At 39.3% G+C, this 19,579-nt stretch overlaps 1 protein-coding gene across 1 annotated transcript in view; it reads right to left on the reverse strand.

Annotated features, from left to right (window-relative positions):
• Positions 1-19,579, reverse strand: part of ect2 (epithelial cell transforming 2) — a 65,292-nt gene that overhangs the window by 29,712 nt on the left and 16,001 nt on the right. Inside the window, exons 8-19 of the mRNA XM_037698161.1 lie at positions 17,502-17,575; positions 14,668-14,798; positions 13,314-13,432; positions 13,045-13,107; positions 12,742-12,967; positions 12,397-12,561; positions 10,253-10,377; positions 7,974-8,093; positions 7,831-7,899; positions 7,493-7,603; positions 3,558-3,654; positions 3,260-3,341 (exon numbers count right to left, since the gene is read on the reverse strand). Coding sequence (XP_037554089.1) covers positions 3,260-3,341; positions 3,558-3,654; positions 7,493-7,603; positions 7,831-7,899; positions 7,974-8,093; positions 10,253-10,377; positions 12,397-12,561; positions 12,742-12,967; positions 13,045-13,107; positions 13,314-13,432; positions 14,668-14,798; positions 17,502-17,575 — 1,382 coding nt within the window. The remainder of the gene's footprint in view (positions 1-3,259; positions 3,342-3,557; positions 3,655-7,492; positions 7,604-7,830; positions 7,900-7,973; positions 8,094-10,252; positions 10,378-12,396; positions 12,562-12,741; positions 12,968-13,044; positions 13,108-13,313; positions 13,433-14,667; positions 14,799-17,501; positions 17,576-19,579) is intronic.

Here is a 19,579-nt window from a genome sequence, read left to right on the forward strand (position 1 = left end):
GGTAAGCCGGGGCAAGATTATGCAGTGATTTAAAAACAAACATAAGAATTTTAAAATGAATCCTAAAATATACAGGCAGCCAGTGAAGTGAAGCCAGGACAGGGGTCACATGTTCCCTCTTTCGAGTTCCTGTTAAAAGTCGTGCAGCAGCATTCTGAACCAGCTGCAGACGTGAGAGCAGCAACTGACTGACTCCCAGATAAAGTGCATTACAGTAATCCAATCGAGTCGAAATAAAGGCGTGGATCACCATTTCAAAATGCTGTCTGGAAAGAAAAGACTTCACTGACGCCAATCGCCTTAAATGATAAAAGCTGGACTTAACCACGGCTTTGATTTGGCTGTCCAATTTAAAATCACTGTCCACCTTAAAACCAAGATCTGTAATAACAGGTTTAAAATATTTCTCCAAGGGTCCCAGGTTAATAGAGGAGGACTCACAGGAGCCACTGGGTCCAAACACCATCACCTCGGTTTTGTTTTCATTAAAATTTAAAAAGTTCAAGGCCAACCAAGCTTTAATATCTCCTAGACATTCCAGGAGATGTGTGAACGTATGTCCATCCTTCTGCTTTAGGGGTAAATAAATCTGACAATCATCAGCGTAACAATGGAATGAAATCCCATGTTTCCTAAGGATAGAACCCAGAGGCAGTAAGTACAACGAGAAGAGCATAGGGCCCAGAATTGAGCCCTGCGGGAAACCATATTGCATTGGAACTGAAGATGATTCAGAGTCATTAATTTTCACTGAAAATGTTCTCTCCTCCAAGTAAGACTTAAACCATTTAAGAACAGAGCCATCAATACCAACAATATGTCGTAATCGCGATATTAAAATGTTGTGGTCCACTGTATCAAAAGCAGCAGTTAGGTCAAGTAAAATCAGAACAACATGATTACCAGAATCACAATCAAGAAGGATGTCGTTAAAAACTCTAATTAAAGCAGATTCTGTACTGTGGAGAGTTTTAAAACCTGACTGGAAAACCTCCAGAATGCCATTGTCATTTAAAAACTGTCAGCTGACAGTATACAAGTTTCTCTAAAACCTTAGAAAGAAAAGGCAGCTTTGAAATAGGCCGATAATTAGCCAGAACAGTTGGATCAAGGCCAGGTTTTTTAAGCAGGGGCTGCACCACTGCATGTTTAAAACTAGCAGGGACCACACCTGAGGACAGACTGCCATTTAAAATTGCAAGAACAGGCAGCCCTATGCTAGATAAAATATCTTTAAAAAGTCGTGGAGGGACAGGATCACGTGGGGAACCTGATGGCTTAATGCGGCCAACTACGTCCTCTAAAAGTGAAACAGTCACAAGCTCAAACTGATTAAAAACAGCAGAGCAAGGGACTGAAACTGAGGGGTCAGAGTCAGGAGCTGTAATAAGAGCCCTGGTACTACCAACCTTTTCAATAAAAAAACGCAGAAAATTTTCACACATGCCAGGAGAAGCTTCCAAACAGGCATTTTGTGGAATATTAAGTACAGAGTCAATGGTGTCAAATAAAACACGTGGGTTATGGCTGTTTGAAGAAATAACACTAGCCAAATATTCCCTTTTTGCTTCTTTAACCGTGCTCTGGTAGAGACGCCAACAGTCTTTTAAAATCTGAAAAGTAACCTGCAGTTTGTCCTTTTTCCATCTGCGTTCAATACGACGACATTCCTTCCTTACAGCACGAGTTCTGTCATTAAACCAAGGCTCAGGTTTAATCCTTGGCTGCCTAGTTTTTAACGGAGCAACCGAGTCCAGGATGGTCTGACAGGAAGAACAGAACCATGACCAGAGCTCTTCTGTATTGGAGTGGAGGAAGTCAGATGATCCACAGAGCTGAAGAAAAGCAGCAGAGAACTGAGTGGCAGTGGAAGGGTTAATAATCCGACAGCGCCGAACAGCAGCGCGAGTTTTAACTGTAGTAGGTGTCAAAGTGACACTGAATAAAACAGGCAGGTGATCCGAGAACACAGCGTCACAGATTTCCAGATTAGTCACTGGCAGACCACAGGAAATAACCAGGTCCAATGTGTGTCCATGTTCATGTGTAGGGCCGGATACGGCCTGTACCAGATTAAAAGAGTCCAGAAGGCTTAAAAAGTCCTTTACCAGAGGCTTATCAGGACAGCACACGTGCAAATTGAAGTCTCCAACAAAAAGAACTTTGTCATAATTAGTTAAAATCCCAGATAAAAAGTCAGAAAAGTCACTTAAAAAATCCTTATTATATTTGGGGGGCCGGTAGACGACAGCACAGAAAACTGGGTTTACGTGTCTCATCTCAAAAGATGTAAACTCAAAGCTGGGAAAAGACGTCTGTAGAAAACACTGCTTACATTTGTAGTCCTGTTTGTAAACAGTTGCTGTGCCTCCCCCTCTCCCCGAGGCCCGTGGTGAATTAAAATAAGCACAATTTGCTGGTAAGAGCTCAGATAGAGCGCTGTACTCACCAACACTCAGCCACGTCTCAGTCACAAACAAAAAATCCAGGTTTTGGCAGCTAAAAAAGTCCCGAAGAATAAAAGTTTTATTCCCAAGCGACCTGGCGTTTATCAGGCCAATCCTGACAGGAACTGGATCCTGGGCGTCGACAGGTCGGGAAACCCGGCACAGCGGTCTCAGGTTTTGGAGACACCGTCGGCGCATGTTGATCCAAGAAGGGCGGGGATGGCGATGCAGAGGAGCTTGAAAGCCGACCACTGGCACCAAGCAGACATGAGCGGGATCCAAGAAACGCCGAGGCACCCGAGAGCCCAGAAACGATCCATGTGATGAACGGTTAAAAGCAGAACAGTGCGTCATATAAAACTTCAGCTTCACCAGCCAGCCGCTTCGTCTACCGCGACGACGATGACGTCTCCGCCGTGTAAGCAGCGCAGGAACCCGGAACAGGTAGCTTGGAATCTCCGACAGAAGCGGGGGCAAGGATTGTTGGCCAGCAACATCCAATAATTCCATATCCTGGACCAGTGGCCGGAGGTCTAGTAATGTATTGCGATCGTACACCAGCAGACACCCAGCTCCGCAGACAACCCAGGTCAGAAACAACACAAACAACAGCAAACGCGAGAGAGACAGACGAGCAGCCACATACACCGGCGCCACCATCTTTTTCTGTTCAGCCAACCTTTAGTTAGTTTTATTTAGAGAAAAAAAAAAGGGTCCAAGACTTGGATTTAAGAGGTATCAGTTACGTTTAGGTTCAAACCTCCCATAAATGATGAAACTCTATAAATAAGGGGAAAAAGTTGTCAACTCACGTCATCACTTCTTTCAAAGACTCTATCGCTTTCTCCAGCGTTATCTTGTCTGGGTTGTCATCTGACGTGTGTTTCTTTATATCTGGAACCGAGATAAGAAGGGAAAGTTTGGTAGGAAGTAGGCGGCGGGAGATGAAATCCACAAAAAGACTAAAGAGTGTACAAAAGAAGGGAAATGACGAGAGATTACAGGCAGGTACGCATCAACGGGAGATGGAGGCAGCTGGCAGGTTAGATGAAAATAATGTGGAGAAATATGAAACTCTTGTTGTAGCAGCGGTGTGTGTGTGCGTGTTACCGTTAAGGAGGAGGGCCACACTCGGCAGCCTCTGCACGGGTCTGATGAGCAGCTCCACCAGCGTCTGCCTGCCACACTCCGGTTTGGCCTGGTTGATCTGTGGAGTCAGGGAGGTTTTGTGACGGTGTGGTTGTGTTAACCTAAACTGAACGGTCAATCTGAAAACGGACTTCTCTGCTAATAATATCACCAATAGGAAGTATTATTATCATTATTGTTTTATATTGCAATGTTAACAAAAGCCCATTTTCACAATCATCTAAACCAGGTGTGTGCATCAAGACCAGTGGGGAGAACACAAATGTTTATTACAATGGAATAACCTGGGATTTACTGGTCTTTGTGATATTAATATTGTTCTCACTAATATTGCGATAACTAAGAAATGTTTAAAATATTGTGCAGCCAAAATGCATGACATATAGAAGTGACTTTTTGAAACCAGATTAGAAAACACAAAGCTTGACGTGGGTTTTTTTGAACAATGAAGCGGTCAGACTCCGATTTAATTTAATAAATAAAAAATAAAAAGTTCAGTGCAGGTAACATCTATTAAAAGTACCGTCAGTATCTTACGCATGAATGATGGGGGGGGGGGGGGGGGGGGGAGACATTCAAGCTAAAACTTGTGAAAAAATAGGACATTTTTTTGATGCCATCTCACAGGATCCTACCTGCTTGTGACTGTGACCGGAGAGTCATGCAGAAATTCAGTCAAACTAATTTTGAGAACTCTTTTTTAAGTTACAGAACTGTGAGCCTCTGAATCATGCAGGGGAATTGGAAACTATTTTGAGACTTTTTGGAGATTCTCTTGCAAGCTCCGTTCATCAGCTGGTCAACAGCAGTTACAGCCAAGTGAGATACCAGCTCAACCCTGCTGTTCTGATTCAAGTCAATCTAACCCCTTTTAACTTGACAAAATAATCTGATCATTCTGAGTTTAATCTGTAAAAAACTGCTTTTAAAATGTCTCCAGGCAACACAAAACAGCCAAACACAACAGTCTTCATCCCTAAAGAATACAGCAACTGTCTGCAGAGAAAAAGAATAAAGACAGAGATTCTACAGAGATTATTAGATTAAACTATTAAACTAATTGCTTTTAAATGCTAATTGTGCTATTTTCTAACATTTGAATGCCAGAGACAGTGAATGCATAAATAAGTTGTTGTTAAATGACATTTTAATGCCACTGCACTGATTGTTAAATACTATGTATTTGTGGTTTTGTTTTACAGAAAGAAGATTGTCGTGTTTTAGTAAGCAGAGCTTTTCCTTTTAATTCTAATTTACACAGGAGGGTGGCGCAGAACCCGAATAGGTGTGGAGCAGAATTCAGCTGGATTGACTCGGAGCTTCAACACCAACTGTGTGACAGACGTCTCTCGTACCATTTTCAAAACATGATGAATTTTGTTCTCTTATTGGTAACCGATTAAAAAAAATCTGAATTCAAAGCTGTTGTGGATCATTTCCCTTTGGGGACTTGTGGGACTTTTCTCTCCATGATAAATCTGTTTGTTGTTGTTTAATCCTGAGTGGTCACATGACCCAGATGTCTTCACTTAATCACAATGAGCCGCTGAAACCGGCTTAACTTTTCATATGATGACCATTTCAGCTCTGTTACTACCTAGCTTTGCAGAAAAAAGGTACATCAGGTGTGGGTTGGCTTCAACCATACCCAACGCCTTGGTCTAATCAGCCCAAGCTTAAGCCATTTTTTTTATTTAAGTTCTACAAACGCGGGAAAATCCTTCATTATCTTAACCATCAACAGGCTGCAGTTATGTCTCTTCTATCAGCCGCTTTAGCTGGAGTTTGCGTTTACTCATTTTGTCTCTGCTCCTGTGGTTTTCCTGTTTCCTCTCCAAGGCATGATCTTCTGACAATCGTGCCCCAACCTCCAGGAAGAATTTCCAAAATGGTTCTGCATGGTGAGCAAGTATGGAGGAGTTGTTTCTGAAGTCATTCTTCTTATTTTTCATGAAAAATATTTAATGATAATGACATTCCAATATAATGTTTTTAATGCCATTCAAGGCCTTGAATTGTGCAAAATCTACATAAGGTTTTTAAATGCTCCACAGAAACTCTGTAGGGCGGCAGTGACTCGTGACAGACATCAAGCTTGAGCTGATCATTTTTAAAATCCAACAATTTTCGGTCAGGTCATCTGGGCAGTTTCTTTTTTTGCTGAAACGTTTCACCTTCCATCCAGAAGGCTTCATCAGTCAAGGAAACACACAACATGCCCAGGGCCAGCACCGGAGGAGGGGGCGTGCCAAAGAGACCATCTTAGCACCAACAAAACTGGTTTGTTCCACTTTGGAGTAAGCTGTGGGGGAAGAATCAGTTTTGTGTTGTGTGTTTCCTTGACTGATGAAGCCTTCTGGATGGAAGGTGAAACGTTTCAGCACAAAAAAAAAAAAAGAAACTGTCCAGATGAACTGATTGAAAATTGTTGGATCGTATACCTGGATTATTGAGCATGGACTTTGTTCATTATTAACAACAATTCCTAGAATAAGTAGAAGGAGGAGGGTATGTTCATTACAAGAAGGAGTGGTTTGGGGGAGAAGTTGAAGGACTTTAATAAAATAGATTTCCATGCATGTTTGGGTGAGGTGCACAAATTTGACCATGAAACAGCAAAACCTCGTGTTAATTTATCAACATCACTGAAAAAAATTCTAAATGTAAAATGAAACCTATGTTAAAAATATGTTATGTAAAACTTTTTAATTGTATTTTATATGTAGGTCAGTCCAAAGTACATAAAAAGTTTTAAAATGCATTTTTAATGAAAATCGAATGAATTATTCCCATTGAATCATGATCTGTGAGACGAACACCACTGTCCTAAATATTCATTAAAATTATTATAAATGGAGTTAATTATGAGATATAATGAAACAGAATGTACTTTTTGGGGTTTTGACATTTTTGGATAATTAAATATGGCCACAGGGTCAAACTGACCCAGGAACATCCTTGGTGTTCCTGAAGTATGAACACAACAGGAGGGTTGAAGAGTGATCATCACTCCTCGCTCGGGTGTTGGGACAGTCGCTCTGGACAGAGCAGTGAAGTAAGAAGGTACATTTCAGCTGTATTCCCTCAAAAATCTAACCATGTAACATTTCTACGTGTCCTTTGACACATTGTGCACTCTTTAAAAAACTGTTTAGATGTTTGTTTGTTTTAAACAAGCATTGCAATGCTCTTCACCATCCTGACCGCTGCACAGCTGCAGCTGTAATCTGAATTCCTTGTTTTCCAGCCACTTTAGCTGGAGTTTCCATTTATCCAGTTTGTTTCAGCTACTGAAGTTTGCCCATTTCCCCTCGTACAGTTGAGCACCAACCGACCAAAAACAATTAATAAAGTTCCCACGTGTTATTTTAATACAACACTATAAGCAAGACCAGATGAGAGCTTTTCAAAAATCGCTCATCTTAATTCTATTGAAAACAAATAAAAATATTTAACGACACTGAGAAACAAAATTAAAGCCTGTGAAGGCCTCTAATTTAACCAAATCCATTTAATTACTTTTAATGTTTTTTAATGCACTGTGGAAACCCTTTGGAAACCAGATAAATCTGTTCTTTTCTGTAAACTAATCATGGTTGCTTAGGTTTCAAGATAATCGCAAATCATTTTGTAATCGCACCACAGAGGCCCGAACTGTAATCCTGACCAAACCGAATCATGAGGTACCGAAAGATTTTCAGAACCTGTAGCAACAAAGGCTAATTGAAGTCTGAAAACCAGCTGTCACCATAAGGGAAAATATTAAGAAACATTTAGATAATAAATTACATCAATGTCCACTAAACTCTGATGCTTTTTAAATTTTAAAATAAAAAGCTCAATTTTAACAGAACGAGTCAAACCAACAAACTATCGTTCACAGGAGACAACCGCACCTTCAGGAAGGCGTGGAAGCGTGGCTTTTGTTTCTCACATCGAACAATCGTCTCCTTGCTCATTTCAAAGAAGTTGACAAAAGGTGGGTAGGCCTTCACCAACTCCTTAGACTGAGGAGGAAGAGAGGATAGAGATTAGAAAAAAACTCACAGCTAGACTTACAGCAGAGAAAGTTTTTCCAGAGGTAGTTATTTAATACCTTCCTGGATTCCAGGTTAATAAGTTATTTGATTTGTCTCATTAACATCTTTATCAAAGAACACCTGTGAACGTCAACGACTCCTACCAATGTCTCATGGATCAACAGCTTACTCTCATTTAAGCACTTCACACTCACATATTTGAGGAAAATGTTTCCAACGCTCTGGTTCTCTGACCAATCTGTGAGGAGCTCTTCAAGGTCGTTCTGGTAAAAACAAACAAACACGTCAACAACAGCGCTTCAAAAATCACAACTCTGTTGTACTTGGTACACCCTACCTTTATCTTGGTGTGAACCTCGTAGATGTCTGGAATGCTACCAAAAATCGTCTTAATTTCTTCTTGGGCCAAGATGGGTCCTCCAACCTGACCCTCTTTTTCCAGTGGATGCTTGAAAAGCTGGAAATCACATTTAAAATGAGGCAATGGCTGGAAAACAGTACCAGGGATGAATAATCTAAAACAAGTAACAACAAATAATAACTAAACTCATAAGAAAATTGTTTTGACTTAATTCAATTCAGAGAGAAGAAAAGCAGAGACATTTCATTTTGTCATTACCTTTGTTCATTTCTATTCCATTGTTAGATTAATTCTCCTCATTTCCGAAACTAATAGTTTTATTGTGTGCATTTCTAAAAAAAAATATTTCTGTAAATACACAAGTTTCTATAAATGTTTTCATCCACACAGAAAACATGAAATGTATCTATGCAACACTGATACAAAAATACAAAGTCTTTGAGTAACTATGAGGAACTCGGTGAACTTATTTCTGATTGATCCACAATGGTTTTCAGCAAACACAAAACTTTCAAAGTGAGGTCATAGTGAGTTCTTCTTTTAGTGGCAGGGTTTTAGGGTGCTGGGTGGGGCATGGTGAAAAAAGATCCATGAGGCTTGGTGATCAAGACTTATTCAGAAATGACCACACTAACAACATGCCTAGTGTATGACCATGATAGTGACAAAGTCATGGTAGCAACCTAGCACAGATGTGCTAACGGAAGTTGCCTCCACATAAGAGTCCTCAAGTCAAGACGGACTTGAAGTGTGGAAGAAACAGGGGAACATCTTGGCGATGCAGAACAAACCCACTTGGTAAGTACTGAGTAACAGCCTTATGACTGTTTTTACACTGAAAGAAATTTTTCCACAATCCAGATACTTCCCAATAGGTGTAGGTCATGCAGAAAGTATTGGGGTGATACTGAATACTAAAATTTTTATCTGGGTGGGCTGCAACTGCTGGGGAAAAGTTGGGAAACAATATTTGCAAATGAGTCTCTAAAAGGTACAAAAACCTTTCTTAATTTTCTTCATGCCAAGGCTCAAAGTCTTGTTCCTTGAATTTTGAACGTTCAAAGAATTTGTGCAACAATTTCTCTCCCAGTAGTTATGGACATCTCCAGCACATTTCAATAACACTAGAACTGTATTTTGACTAGGCCTGTCACAATAACAAATTTTGCTGGGCGATTGTCTCAGAAATTATTGCGATAAACGATAATATTGTTTGAAATTTGACAATAATTAGTCATGTCAAATTTAAGAAAAAATATTGGTTAATTTTTGTGTGTAGTACCTTTTTTGACCACTGGATGGCAGTATAAGACTGTTTGAACTGAAGGATGGATAGTGAGGGAGCGAGTAGCGTCTCTAAGAAAATGGGAGGGAGGCCCCTTGACATGCCATGGACTGTCTCTCGTTCCTGTTTTTTGGTTCTCAAAATGGTGGATGCTCGGTGTCAGTTGAGCTCTCTAGCATAGCATTTTTCACATAAAGCTTTTAATAAATAAATTTAAAAAAATCAGTAAACAAGTTCTCAGCTTCTTTTTGCAGAGAAAAAACTTTTTAGATGAAGGTGCGTACGGGTTTCAACCACGAATTTTGGAGCTTCAACAAGACGGAAGTTTTTTCCCCGAGATCTGCCTGTTAGCTTAGTTCGTAGCTTAGCTTCTCAGGTTAGCTGCATTGAACGATTCAAAAACGCAATTTTGCAGGGTTGAAATGGATTTTAAAGAGAAAAGAGAAAGGGAGGGGTCAGTGAAGAGCACCGGAGTTGAGACTTTTGTCATCCAGTGTCTTCAGTAGAAAGAGAGAGACGAAGAAACAAAGCCAATACATGAAAACGAGGTTGATAATTTTAATTTATCATGCGATTAATTGATTTATTGCGACAGGTCTAATTTTGACACCTGCATGGAAGATCTCTAGCATAAAACATCCAAGGTTACTCTCCCAAACATCCAGAACAAACCACACTGATAATAAAAAACAAGTGTAAAAACTGACTTTATTTCACATGTACGTACTCCAGTAAATTAACTCATAAATTTGGGGTCGGCTGTGAAGGGAGGTGGGAGGTAAGCAAAGTACACTGATGTATGTTTGCAACATTATTCAAGGAGCGTGTCACGCCCTGTCAACAGAACCAAGTGCCTCGCCCACCAAAACCACACACATTTGGCGTTGCCAAACCAGAAACAGTTATCAGGGACAACATGTTGGCGAGCCTGTGATGAAGTGTTGAGATGTGCACAGAGACGCACACCTACCTGTAGAACGGTGTCCAAAATGCCTACGTAGTTGCTTTCAGTCTGGTAGAGCTCCTTGGAGACTTGCCACCTGGCTGACTGCTTGGGATGAGCTGGAGTCAAACCTTTGTTCGGCCTCAAACTCTCTGTGGAGAAAAACTTTTTAAAACAAAATACTGAAAAACAGGGAAACTGCCAGGTCTGATAAATACTTTAACTGTAACAAATTAAGGCACAATAACTTAAATTGTTTAAATGCCAAAAAGTATGTGCCTTGTTCCAAGCAAACTAGTGTGTACAGTTTATTGAATATAATTAAAATAACTTTGACATATTCATTATCTGGTAAATGATGCTTTCAATTATCCCCCCACCCCCTTTCTTTAAACACCACACATGCTTTTTCCAGTTTTATGATTTTATCCTAGACTAAGTCCTTGTTTAAAGGGAAACACTTTTTTCCAAAACAATCCATTTTTATTTGTCTGTTCTAACAGTATCCTTAAAAAGACAGCACCGTTTAAAGAAATGTCTTCAACCACATTAAAACATTGCAAATAGTCCATAAAGCTGTAGCAACTAAGCCAGGCTTGTGTGGGGTGCTGTAACGCTGCCAAGAAAACACACAAGAAGCAGGAAACGAGATGTAGAGCATGTACATTAAACTTGTCCATTAAGTGTGAAATGTTACCTAAAGCATCCCAGTGTCAAATTCTAGTTTATTTTGAAAAGATCATAAACTACAAACAACGGTCACAGGAGATGTGGGAGTGTGGATGATTAGCTTGGAATAAAAAAACAAACAAAAAAAAAAATTATTACCAAAGTTTCTAAGAGTGTTATTGCTTAAAATGCCCACCCCTAAATCTGTATCACATCTGATCGGATGATGCACAAATGACGTATCCATTAAATAGGATAGTATTGTTGAATGTTGTGAAGCCATGAAATCAGAACTTATGTATTACTACATGAAAAAAAAAAACACTTCAACTACATGTACACAGAATGCATGCAACAGGCTGAAACTAAACTGTATCATTCCCAAATGTTCAGTACAGATCAGATTATAATCCAGTAATAATTACAATCCCATGTAGGGGAAACTGAGTAAAACACATCTTTATCCAAACTACCGGTATATACTTTAAAACAGTGGTTCCCTAACTTTTTTTTTTTTTTACTGTCGACTAGAAATGTATACGGTAGAAACTATATAAATTTAGCCTACGATAGAGATCTGTCTTCTACCGGCTAACCACAGTAATGCTGTGTCTGATGTAAAATCAGAGTTGTCAGTTTAATCGTTACTTTTTTTAGTTGAAAACTGTGTGTAAGTGGTGTTCAAGTGACTGAAAACTGTTAAGAGTTAACAACATATTCTTTTGTTTAAAACATATGGCTAAAACTACATTTGATATCTTTTGCACTGTTTTGCACTACAAGCAAGAAGCCTAATACTTGATTTGTTTATTATTTAAAAACTCTCTGGACCTAGTAGTGGATTTTTTTTTAACTCTAAATATATGATAGCAAAAGGACACCCTATGCTTTTTGAAAAATTCCTATTAAGTTTTATACCCAAAACATATCGCGATATATATCGTTATCGCCACCCTTCACAAAACATATTGTGATATGAATTTTATGCCATATCGCACATTCCTACAGTTGACCCAAAAAAGAATTGAGAAAGGCTTGTGACCCCATTTATTGCTGGTTCAAATAAACACTTCTCCAGTAACCCCAACAAACAACATACTCCATTTTCATTCAAATATTACTATCATTTTTAATTCCTTGTACCAATTATGCTGAAATACTAGCAGTAATATTTTATAAATGTAAATTAATTGCTGGTAATTGTCTAAGAAGCCCTAATTTTTGTTCCATGAAGGACATCAAGGACCAAAATGCCAATCTTACGAACCACTGCCCTAAACAAATAAAAGTTGTTTTATTTATATAACTGCTTTTTATATACAGTACCAGTATACAGTTTATAACTGTTGTCACTAATGTGTTTATCAATTATCAAATATTGGAATTCTGGAAATCACAAAACATCTTACTTGTTGTTTCGTGACCCACAGGGGGGTCCAGATCCCACCTTTGGGAACTATTGCTGTAGAACCCTGAAGAAAAGCCTTTAAGTAAAGCCTAACCTGCTGAAGCTTCTTGCTGCAACTCTGCGGTGGATCGCTGACATGTATTTGGACACGGGTGAGATCTTTTCCTCCTCTCTTTCCTGTCTTTCCTAGACCTCCTGTCTCTGGGTTCCTTTCTTCTCATATTATTCCTGGTCACAGAACTGTCTCCTACTCTGTCCTCTGGAATAAAGAGGGGTGTGTACGGTTCTCTGATGATGAACAAGTAACCAGCCACAACAAAACAACACAGGTGTATGAACCATTGCATTTGTCTGCAAAAAGACATCTAAAACTACGCAACGCAGCAGTCTTTGGAATGGAACAAGATGTGTCTGTTTATAGCCATTTTCTTAATCTTACCTGTCAAAGCTTTGCATGTTTCAGGGGTGTTAGAAATGTCAAGCAGAGAGCCAATGGAGAGGGAGTTTTCTGCCGACTGCCTTTTACGAGGTGGGGGGAAAGGAGAGATCTCCGTCTCTTTGGTGAGCTGAGCCAGGGTGTCCTTCAGACGCCGGCGTTTACGGTTGCTGTTGGGGGTGGTGAGGGAGAGGAGGGACACAGCTTTCTTCATGGCTGGGCTGTCGTTCTGAGGTACAAAAGAGCAAAAATTAACACATGGCAGATTGACAAAATGGTAAAAACAATGGTAAATGATGCACGTACCTTTTCATAAAAGTACATGGACTCTCCAGCCCGAGCATCCATCTGAATGCTTCCCCAGAACCACTGTGACAGGACAGACAAATCATTTTACTAACCCTAAACAAAGCCATTATAAAGTAAACCCTTACTGCATCATTAGAAACTACTCAAAAGTGTTTGGTGATGTCACATGTTCACTTTTCCCATTTGCGGTAATGGAATTCTTTTCAGAGTTTACCAGTTTATTGGGCTCCATGTTGGTGTCACATCTTAGGAAATGAAAAGTTTACCTCCTGTTTGACCACAAAGAGTTTCTTTGAGGTAGAAACTGGTGGTAGGTCTTTCACTGAGTTTTCTTCTACCACCATGTGAGTACATCTCTCATCTCCAACCTCAAGGTATTGGCCCCCTTTCACGCAGAAAAAAGAAAACAGAACATTAAACATATTTTATTCTGAGGTTTTATTAAACTCCCGAAGAGGGGCAAAACATTCTAAGAGAAAACATGTACAAGTGCACTTGGACCACTGAGATTTATTAAAACTAGAGGGAAAAACGGAAGCTGGAAGTTGAAGCCACCATGGATTTGTGCCCCCTATTGGCCGGCTGCAGTACTGTATCAAATCTCATCTTTACATGTAAATAAATAAAATTGCCTCAGTAAAAACAATAAAAATACACTTCGGTTGATAATGTATTGCTGATCCACATATCTGTTACTTAGCTGATGTATGTTCAAATACACATTTTTAAAATATGTTTAGGTTTAATGAGTTTTGAAGAGCCTAGGAAGAACTTTCATATATTAATGTCACAGGATCTTGTTAAAACCCTAGAACTCAAATCTATACAAAAACTGGAAGTTCTACAGTAATTCTCCATGTGTTCATTAATTACATTATTTTTATAAAAAATTTAAAAAAAAAACACGTTTAATCAACTCCTTAACAGTCTTCGCTTTCAAGGTACTTTCTACACATTTTATTTTTGAAAATGTTAGACTTTTCTAGTCTTAATTGCTCAGACATTTTTTTCTGTTCACTTTTTAACCGTTTTTGATGACAAATAGTCTTTAAATTAATTAATTTATCTGATTTATTATCTGTATGCTCATGTAAACCATCTGGATGTGGGAATTTAACAAATTTATTGGATTTACAATGCATTCAGGAAAGATAAAAATCTATTTTTTGCATTCCTTTTAATGTTTAAGAAATGTTTTTTTTAAATAATGTTTATGTTTTTGGTCTTTGTGTAAAACAGTGTGTTGTTTGGCATTTGAAATGTATTTCGTAAATAAAATTTGACTCGCAAGTTGTTGTACATCTTTTAAATATTTGTTTTATTTGAATTTGTGAGCTTGCACATGCTTCTCTGCTAAATGGATGCAGCATGCAATGAAGCAACATTATTTATTCATGTTTTTGCTTTAAAAAATGCAATACAGTAAAAAAAAAAAAAAAAAATTCTAAAGACAGAAAAACCTCAAACCAAATTCCATTTTGTTCTGGACTTTTCATGACTCTGCAGAAACTGCAGTCTTTTTTTGTTGTTGTTGTTTTTTGCATGTGATGAATAAATATGATAAAACAGTATCAACGTGTATATTAGTCTGTTAACCTTAGCCAATCATGAGGTACAAACCATGTTTCTGAGTCCTCTCCTCCATGTTGGCCTTCTCTTCTTCTGAGAAGCCCAAGAAACTAAGAATGCAGTCCTGGAACGGAGGAACTTTGAACTCTGTTCGAAAATCCTCGTCGTTTGCATGAAAATCCCTGAAAAAGAGAGAAAAATAATAAATCTAACATCACTATTCACAGATCTGGGATGGTGTTCAGAAAAAACATATGCTACTATAAAATTAAAACTGGTTCAAGTTGTCTACATTTGTGATTTTAACAAGTTGGACAAAGGAAACTTCTGAAATCTGCGTTTTCTATTAAAAACTGACACAAGCTGTCCACCATTTAAAACTAAAAATGTCCCAATCAAAAAGTGTGTTTGTCCTCCATAATGATCAAAGTCATTTAAAAACAAGGATGAACAGATTCTGAGTTTGATTTCAATACTTGGGACTATTCTGCACCTTGTTCCACGTTTCCTTGTAACCAGAGTGTTGGGAGTAGCTCGTCCACTTCGAGTCAGACTGAATAATCATCTTCGTTCATGAGGTTTCTCGTGAACATGTAAAAACACCATTCTTAATTAGGCTTTAGGTGGTAAATCCAGATGATGGTGCTGCCAACATGTATTACCTCACTGTGATGTGTTAGCATCAACACAGCTAACAGGTAACGACAGCTTGTGAACCATCTTTAGAAAAATGTCCACACTTGTCTCAGCCAAAATACTTCTATGATGCATCTGCTGGAACTGAGATTTTCTACACTGGCTTTTGTTGTCCCCTGTCGCAAACAAAGAAGGGTTGTTGGAAATATCCTCCGTCTGTCTGTCCGTGCGTGTTGTGAGCTGGATAACTTGCAAAATAAGCAACGTGATGTCTTCCATGTTGGTGTGCGGCTGCATCTAGGTGTAAGGAAGGTCACTTTAAAAAATTGGGTTGCCAAGACGGCTACCACCACGTACACATATAAATAATAAACCACCTTTCTAGTTTGTATATTGCCCAAAGGATCCTCAAATAATTGAGGATAATAATAAAAACACTCCTCTCCAAAACTACAAACATTAACTCTTTAAAATCCCTCAGCAACAGAGGACATTGGCGTACCGATTGTATATTTTAGGTTGTAGCTGCCTCTTCAGCAAAGCTACTGTTTAGCCAAAAGCTTCAAGCAAAAAAACACACAAAGCAACATGGTGCATCATGGGAACCATGTCAGCCAATACCTCTAAAGCATAAAGAAGGCAAGCTTCCTGCTTAGGGTCTTCCTGTGTGATGTCTATATGCTCTCCTTGTGTACATGTGGGTTATCAGCAGGTACTTCAGTTTTCTGCTACACCAATAACAAATGGTGTTAAAATTAACAATCCTAAACTGGCACCACAGGAAGTGAATGGTTGTCCATGTGGTACTGTGATGGACTGGAGAGCTGTCCAGAGTGTCCCCCACCTCTCAAACAATGATCGCTAGAGACAGGCACGAGCTGCAACGATGGAGGCATGAATTTGGCACAAATGCCGCCCGTGTGTTTTGTCCTTTAGTGTTCACGTCTCAGAGGTCAGCGGCATGTCACATGACTCACAGTGCAGCCGGAAGGTCAGACAGAAGTGGGAGGTGAAGAAAACAGTGAAGTAATATTTTTGAATGATTGAATTATTTGCTAATATTTGGTCTGACTGATAAACCAGTGGTGTTTGTTTAGTTCTGAACATGCAGATGTAAAAGTGTCTGCAGCCTCCATGTGGTATGTTTGGTGCCGGCCAGGCCGTTTGTTGGCCAAGTTTTTACTGTCTGACGGCAGAGAAAAGTGCATTTAGTGCTCCGGCAACTTTCACCATGTTATACCATATTAGAGCGGGACTGTGGTGCAGATGATGCGACAAGAAAAAAAAAACAACCCCACCATACACAGTATCAGAGTGTGCCAGTGGTCTCTGACTTACCATTATTATCCTGGAACAAGGCTGAAAATACACTGAACATTTTGGCAAAGGAACAAGTTTTGCTCAAACCACTGGGTCATGCCGACCCTGCAGAAAACCTCTCGATGCGTTTGGCTCTGCTGGTCACAGAATCTACATCTCTGTATTAGTTCAGGATTCTCTGTATTCAGGAGCTCTTTGTTCTCGGAAACCAGGCTTATTTTTGTCAAAAATAAGTGATTTGTGTGGGAAACTATCCCAGACTTCACAGAAAGAATAATTTCTCATCCTGATAACACGACTTTGCTTGCAGGTAACAGGCTTTTTCAGAAGGTGACAGTGGATCATGGTGCTGTATTCATTTAAAGGTGGAGAGCGTGGGCTGGAGGTTGCAGCCATGTGGGGAGGGAGTTGAAGTGGCAGGATGTGAAGCATGTAGAAGCAGCACTGCAAGAGAACTTTAAAAACTTCTTTGGAGCTCTGCCAGCACAATGTGGGGGTGATGGATTTGTAGCCGAAGTGTGAGACCAGCATGCTCAGTCCTCAACCACCAAGCCACGCAAGCACATCATGAATAGACTATAACCACAACTACCTAGAACCCTGAGACAGTCCCGTTATAAGAACAGACCTTCGGATGAAAGTTTTGTGTACACTCATAACTCTCCATCACCTATCAAGCACGAGGAGCCCACTGTGTTCTTAAAACACCCCTGAAGACCTGGTCCTGCAAATACCGTCCATTTCTGGCTGGTGTATTTTATTTTTTATGTTGTAGCGCGGATTTCATCCAGAGTGAAGCAGACTGAATATGTATCGTTTTATTTCTCTAAATGTATGAATAACTGGAAGAGTTCTGAAACACTATAGAAGATTTTTCGAACTTTGGAGTCAACTTTATTGTAAAAATAGAGCAGATATTTCAAACTTACACATCATGTCTTCTCTCCCATGCCTTTTGGATCCAAGAAAGACTGAGGATGGGAGTGCCCATACATACCGCCAGCTTAGACACGAGAGAAGAAAAAGATCATTTTAGTAAACGTTTGACTGAAAATCTGTGAGCTGAGAATAAAGTGATGCACAATGTTACACTCAGAATGTGTACTGTAAATTAGTCTCATCCACTACCATACCAACCTTTAGCTCAGTATTTGCAAAACTGAATAAATTATAGCTTGCTAAAAGAAAAACAGTTGTTACAAAACTTTTAAGCAAACATTTAATGCAACAAGTAGCACCAGTATTGTATTATGAATGTCTCTCTGCTACTACCACACAAAACTGAAGACCAACATCTGTAAAGAAGACCAACATCTGTAAAATTAAGCTATATCCAGTTTTTGAGGCAGTTCCAAAAGTGAACCCTGACTAAATGTTGTCCAGTTCTGCATGAGATATTTTGATGGTAGATAAAAACCTTATTGCTCGCCTTTGCCTTTTGGCTGCAGGTGATAAAAATAGAAGCCTAAAATGTCAACATAGCAAATTAAAACAATCTTTATCGTCTGTGTTTATTAGCTTCAAACACAGTACCACTTAGAAAAAACAAGACAAATAGTTTCTACTTCAGGTGCAAAGCCAAAGCATGTATTTAGGGCTGAAACAACTACTTTCCATGTATATATTTATTTATTTCATGTTAGCGTCTCACTTTAAATTCAAAACAGCATCCATGTGTAGCACAAAGAAAATGAGTTTATAATGCAAACAAAAAATATCTCAAATGAGCCTGGAGTTAAAAAAAAAGATAAAAAGAGAAATAATTTCTAAGGAAGGTTAAAATGAGTACAGCTTTAATACTAAATCCATTCATCCTCCCACTCGTTCATTCATGTGTATGTAAGATGGCTACAAAGTTAAAGTCTTAGAGCTTGTCAATAAAAATGATGCCACTGAGAATTAATTTAATACCCAACACCACACCAAGAAGCCGAGTCTCCAGGCTAAAAGCAGCGTTGCATAAATGTCCATTATTTTTTCTTGTGATGTTTAAGAAAACAAAATTTAAAAAACTAGAAGGAAAAACAATAATCATTGAGATTGCTTTTTCACCTTCCAGAAAATGATTGTTTCCAATCACTGCTGAGTTTTTAGTTCTTTACTCCCCCCCCCCCCCCCCCCCCCCCATATTATTCTGTTTTCATTTCTACTACACGTGTTTCGTTGCCAGCACTTCTGAGATCTTGATGGATTACTGAGACTTTAGCTCACCTACTGGTCACTGACAACAGTTCAGCCTTTGATACCTCGGTACCTTCCAAATTCACCAGCCAAATCTCCAATCTGGGTGTGGCCCTTACCTCTACAACTGGGTGTTGGACTTGTTTTAACCAGTCATGGAACAGCTTGCTACTTGGCAAAAAAAAAAGTCCTACGCCGTTGGAAAGCCTGTGTATTTTCTGTTAAATGATGCTACATTTGTAAGAAAAACACATTTATGGGTTGAGCAGCCAAGTGGAGAATCAAAGAGCTTATTCTGCTAATGACTCTTGTTTAACAAGACATTTTGACATTTAGCAATTCATTCAACAAACAGGGGCCTCAGGAGCATGTGGAAGAACCATACACAGCCACAAAAACCTGACATTTCCACTTCATGTCGCTCATCAGCTTGGTCGCACACTGATGGCAAGTCATTCACAACCTGCATTTGACATTAGTTAGTTATGGTTGTGGCACCGTGGTTATCGTGGCTCTCAGATCACTGTGGAACAAACAATCCACACTGGTCGCACAATCTCACCTTATGGGATACCCACTTCACAACCAGTCTCTGACAACCCATTTTATATACTAGAACTAGAGATGCACCGATCCAGTACCAACATCGGTATCGGTACAGATATCTGAAAAACCTTCTGGATCAGGTATCGTGACAATGTGACCGAGCCATGACTGGGCACATCTATTCACTCTAATTCTATGCTTTGTGCTCTGAGTGACGTCACGTGCTAGCATACTGACTGAACAAATTAAAGTTGTCTTGTTTTTACAAGTTTGACCAAGC

This window comes from Nematolebias whitei, chromosome 3 (genome assembly GCF_014905685.2).
Source record: "Nematolebias whitei isolate Nwh7 chromosome 3, NemWhi1, whole genome shotgun sequence".
Classification (NCBI taxonomy): Eukaryota; Metazoa; Chordata; class Actinopteri; order Cyprinodontiformes; family Rivulidae; genus Nematolebias; species Nematolebias whitei.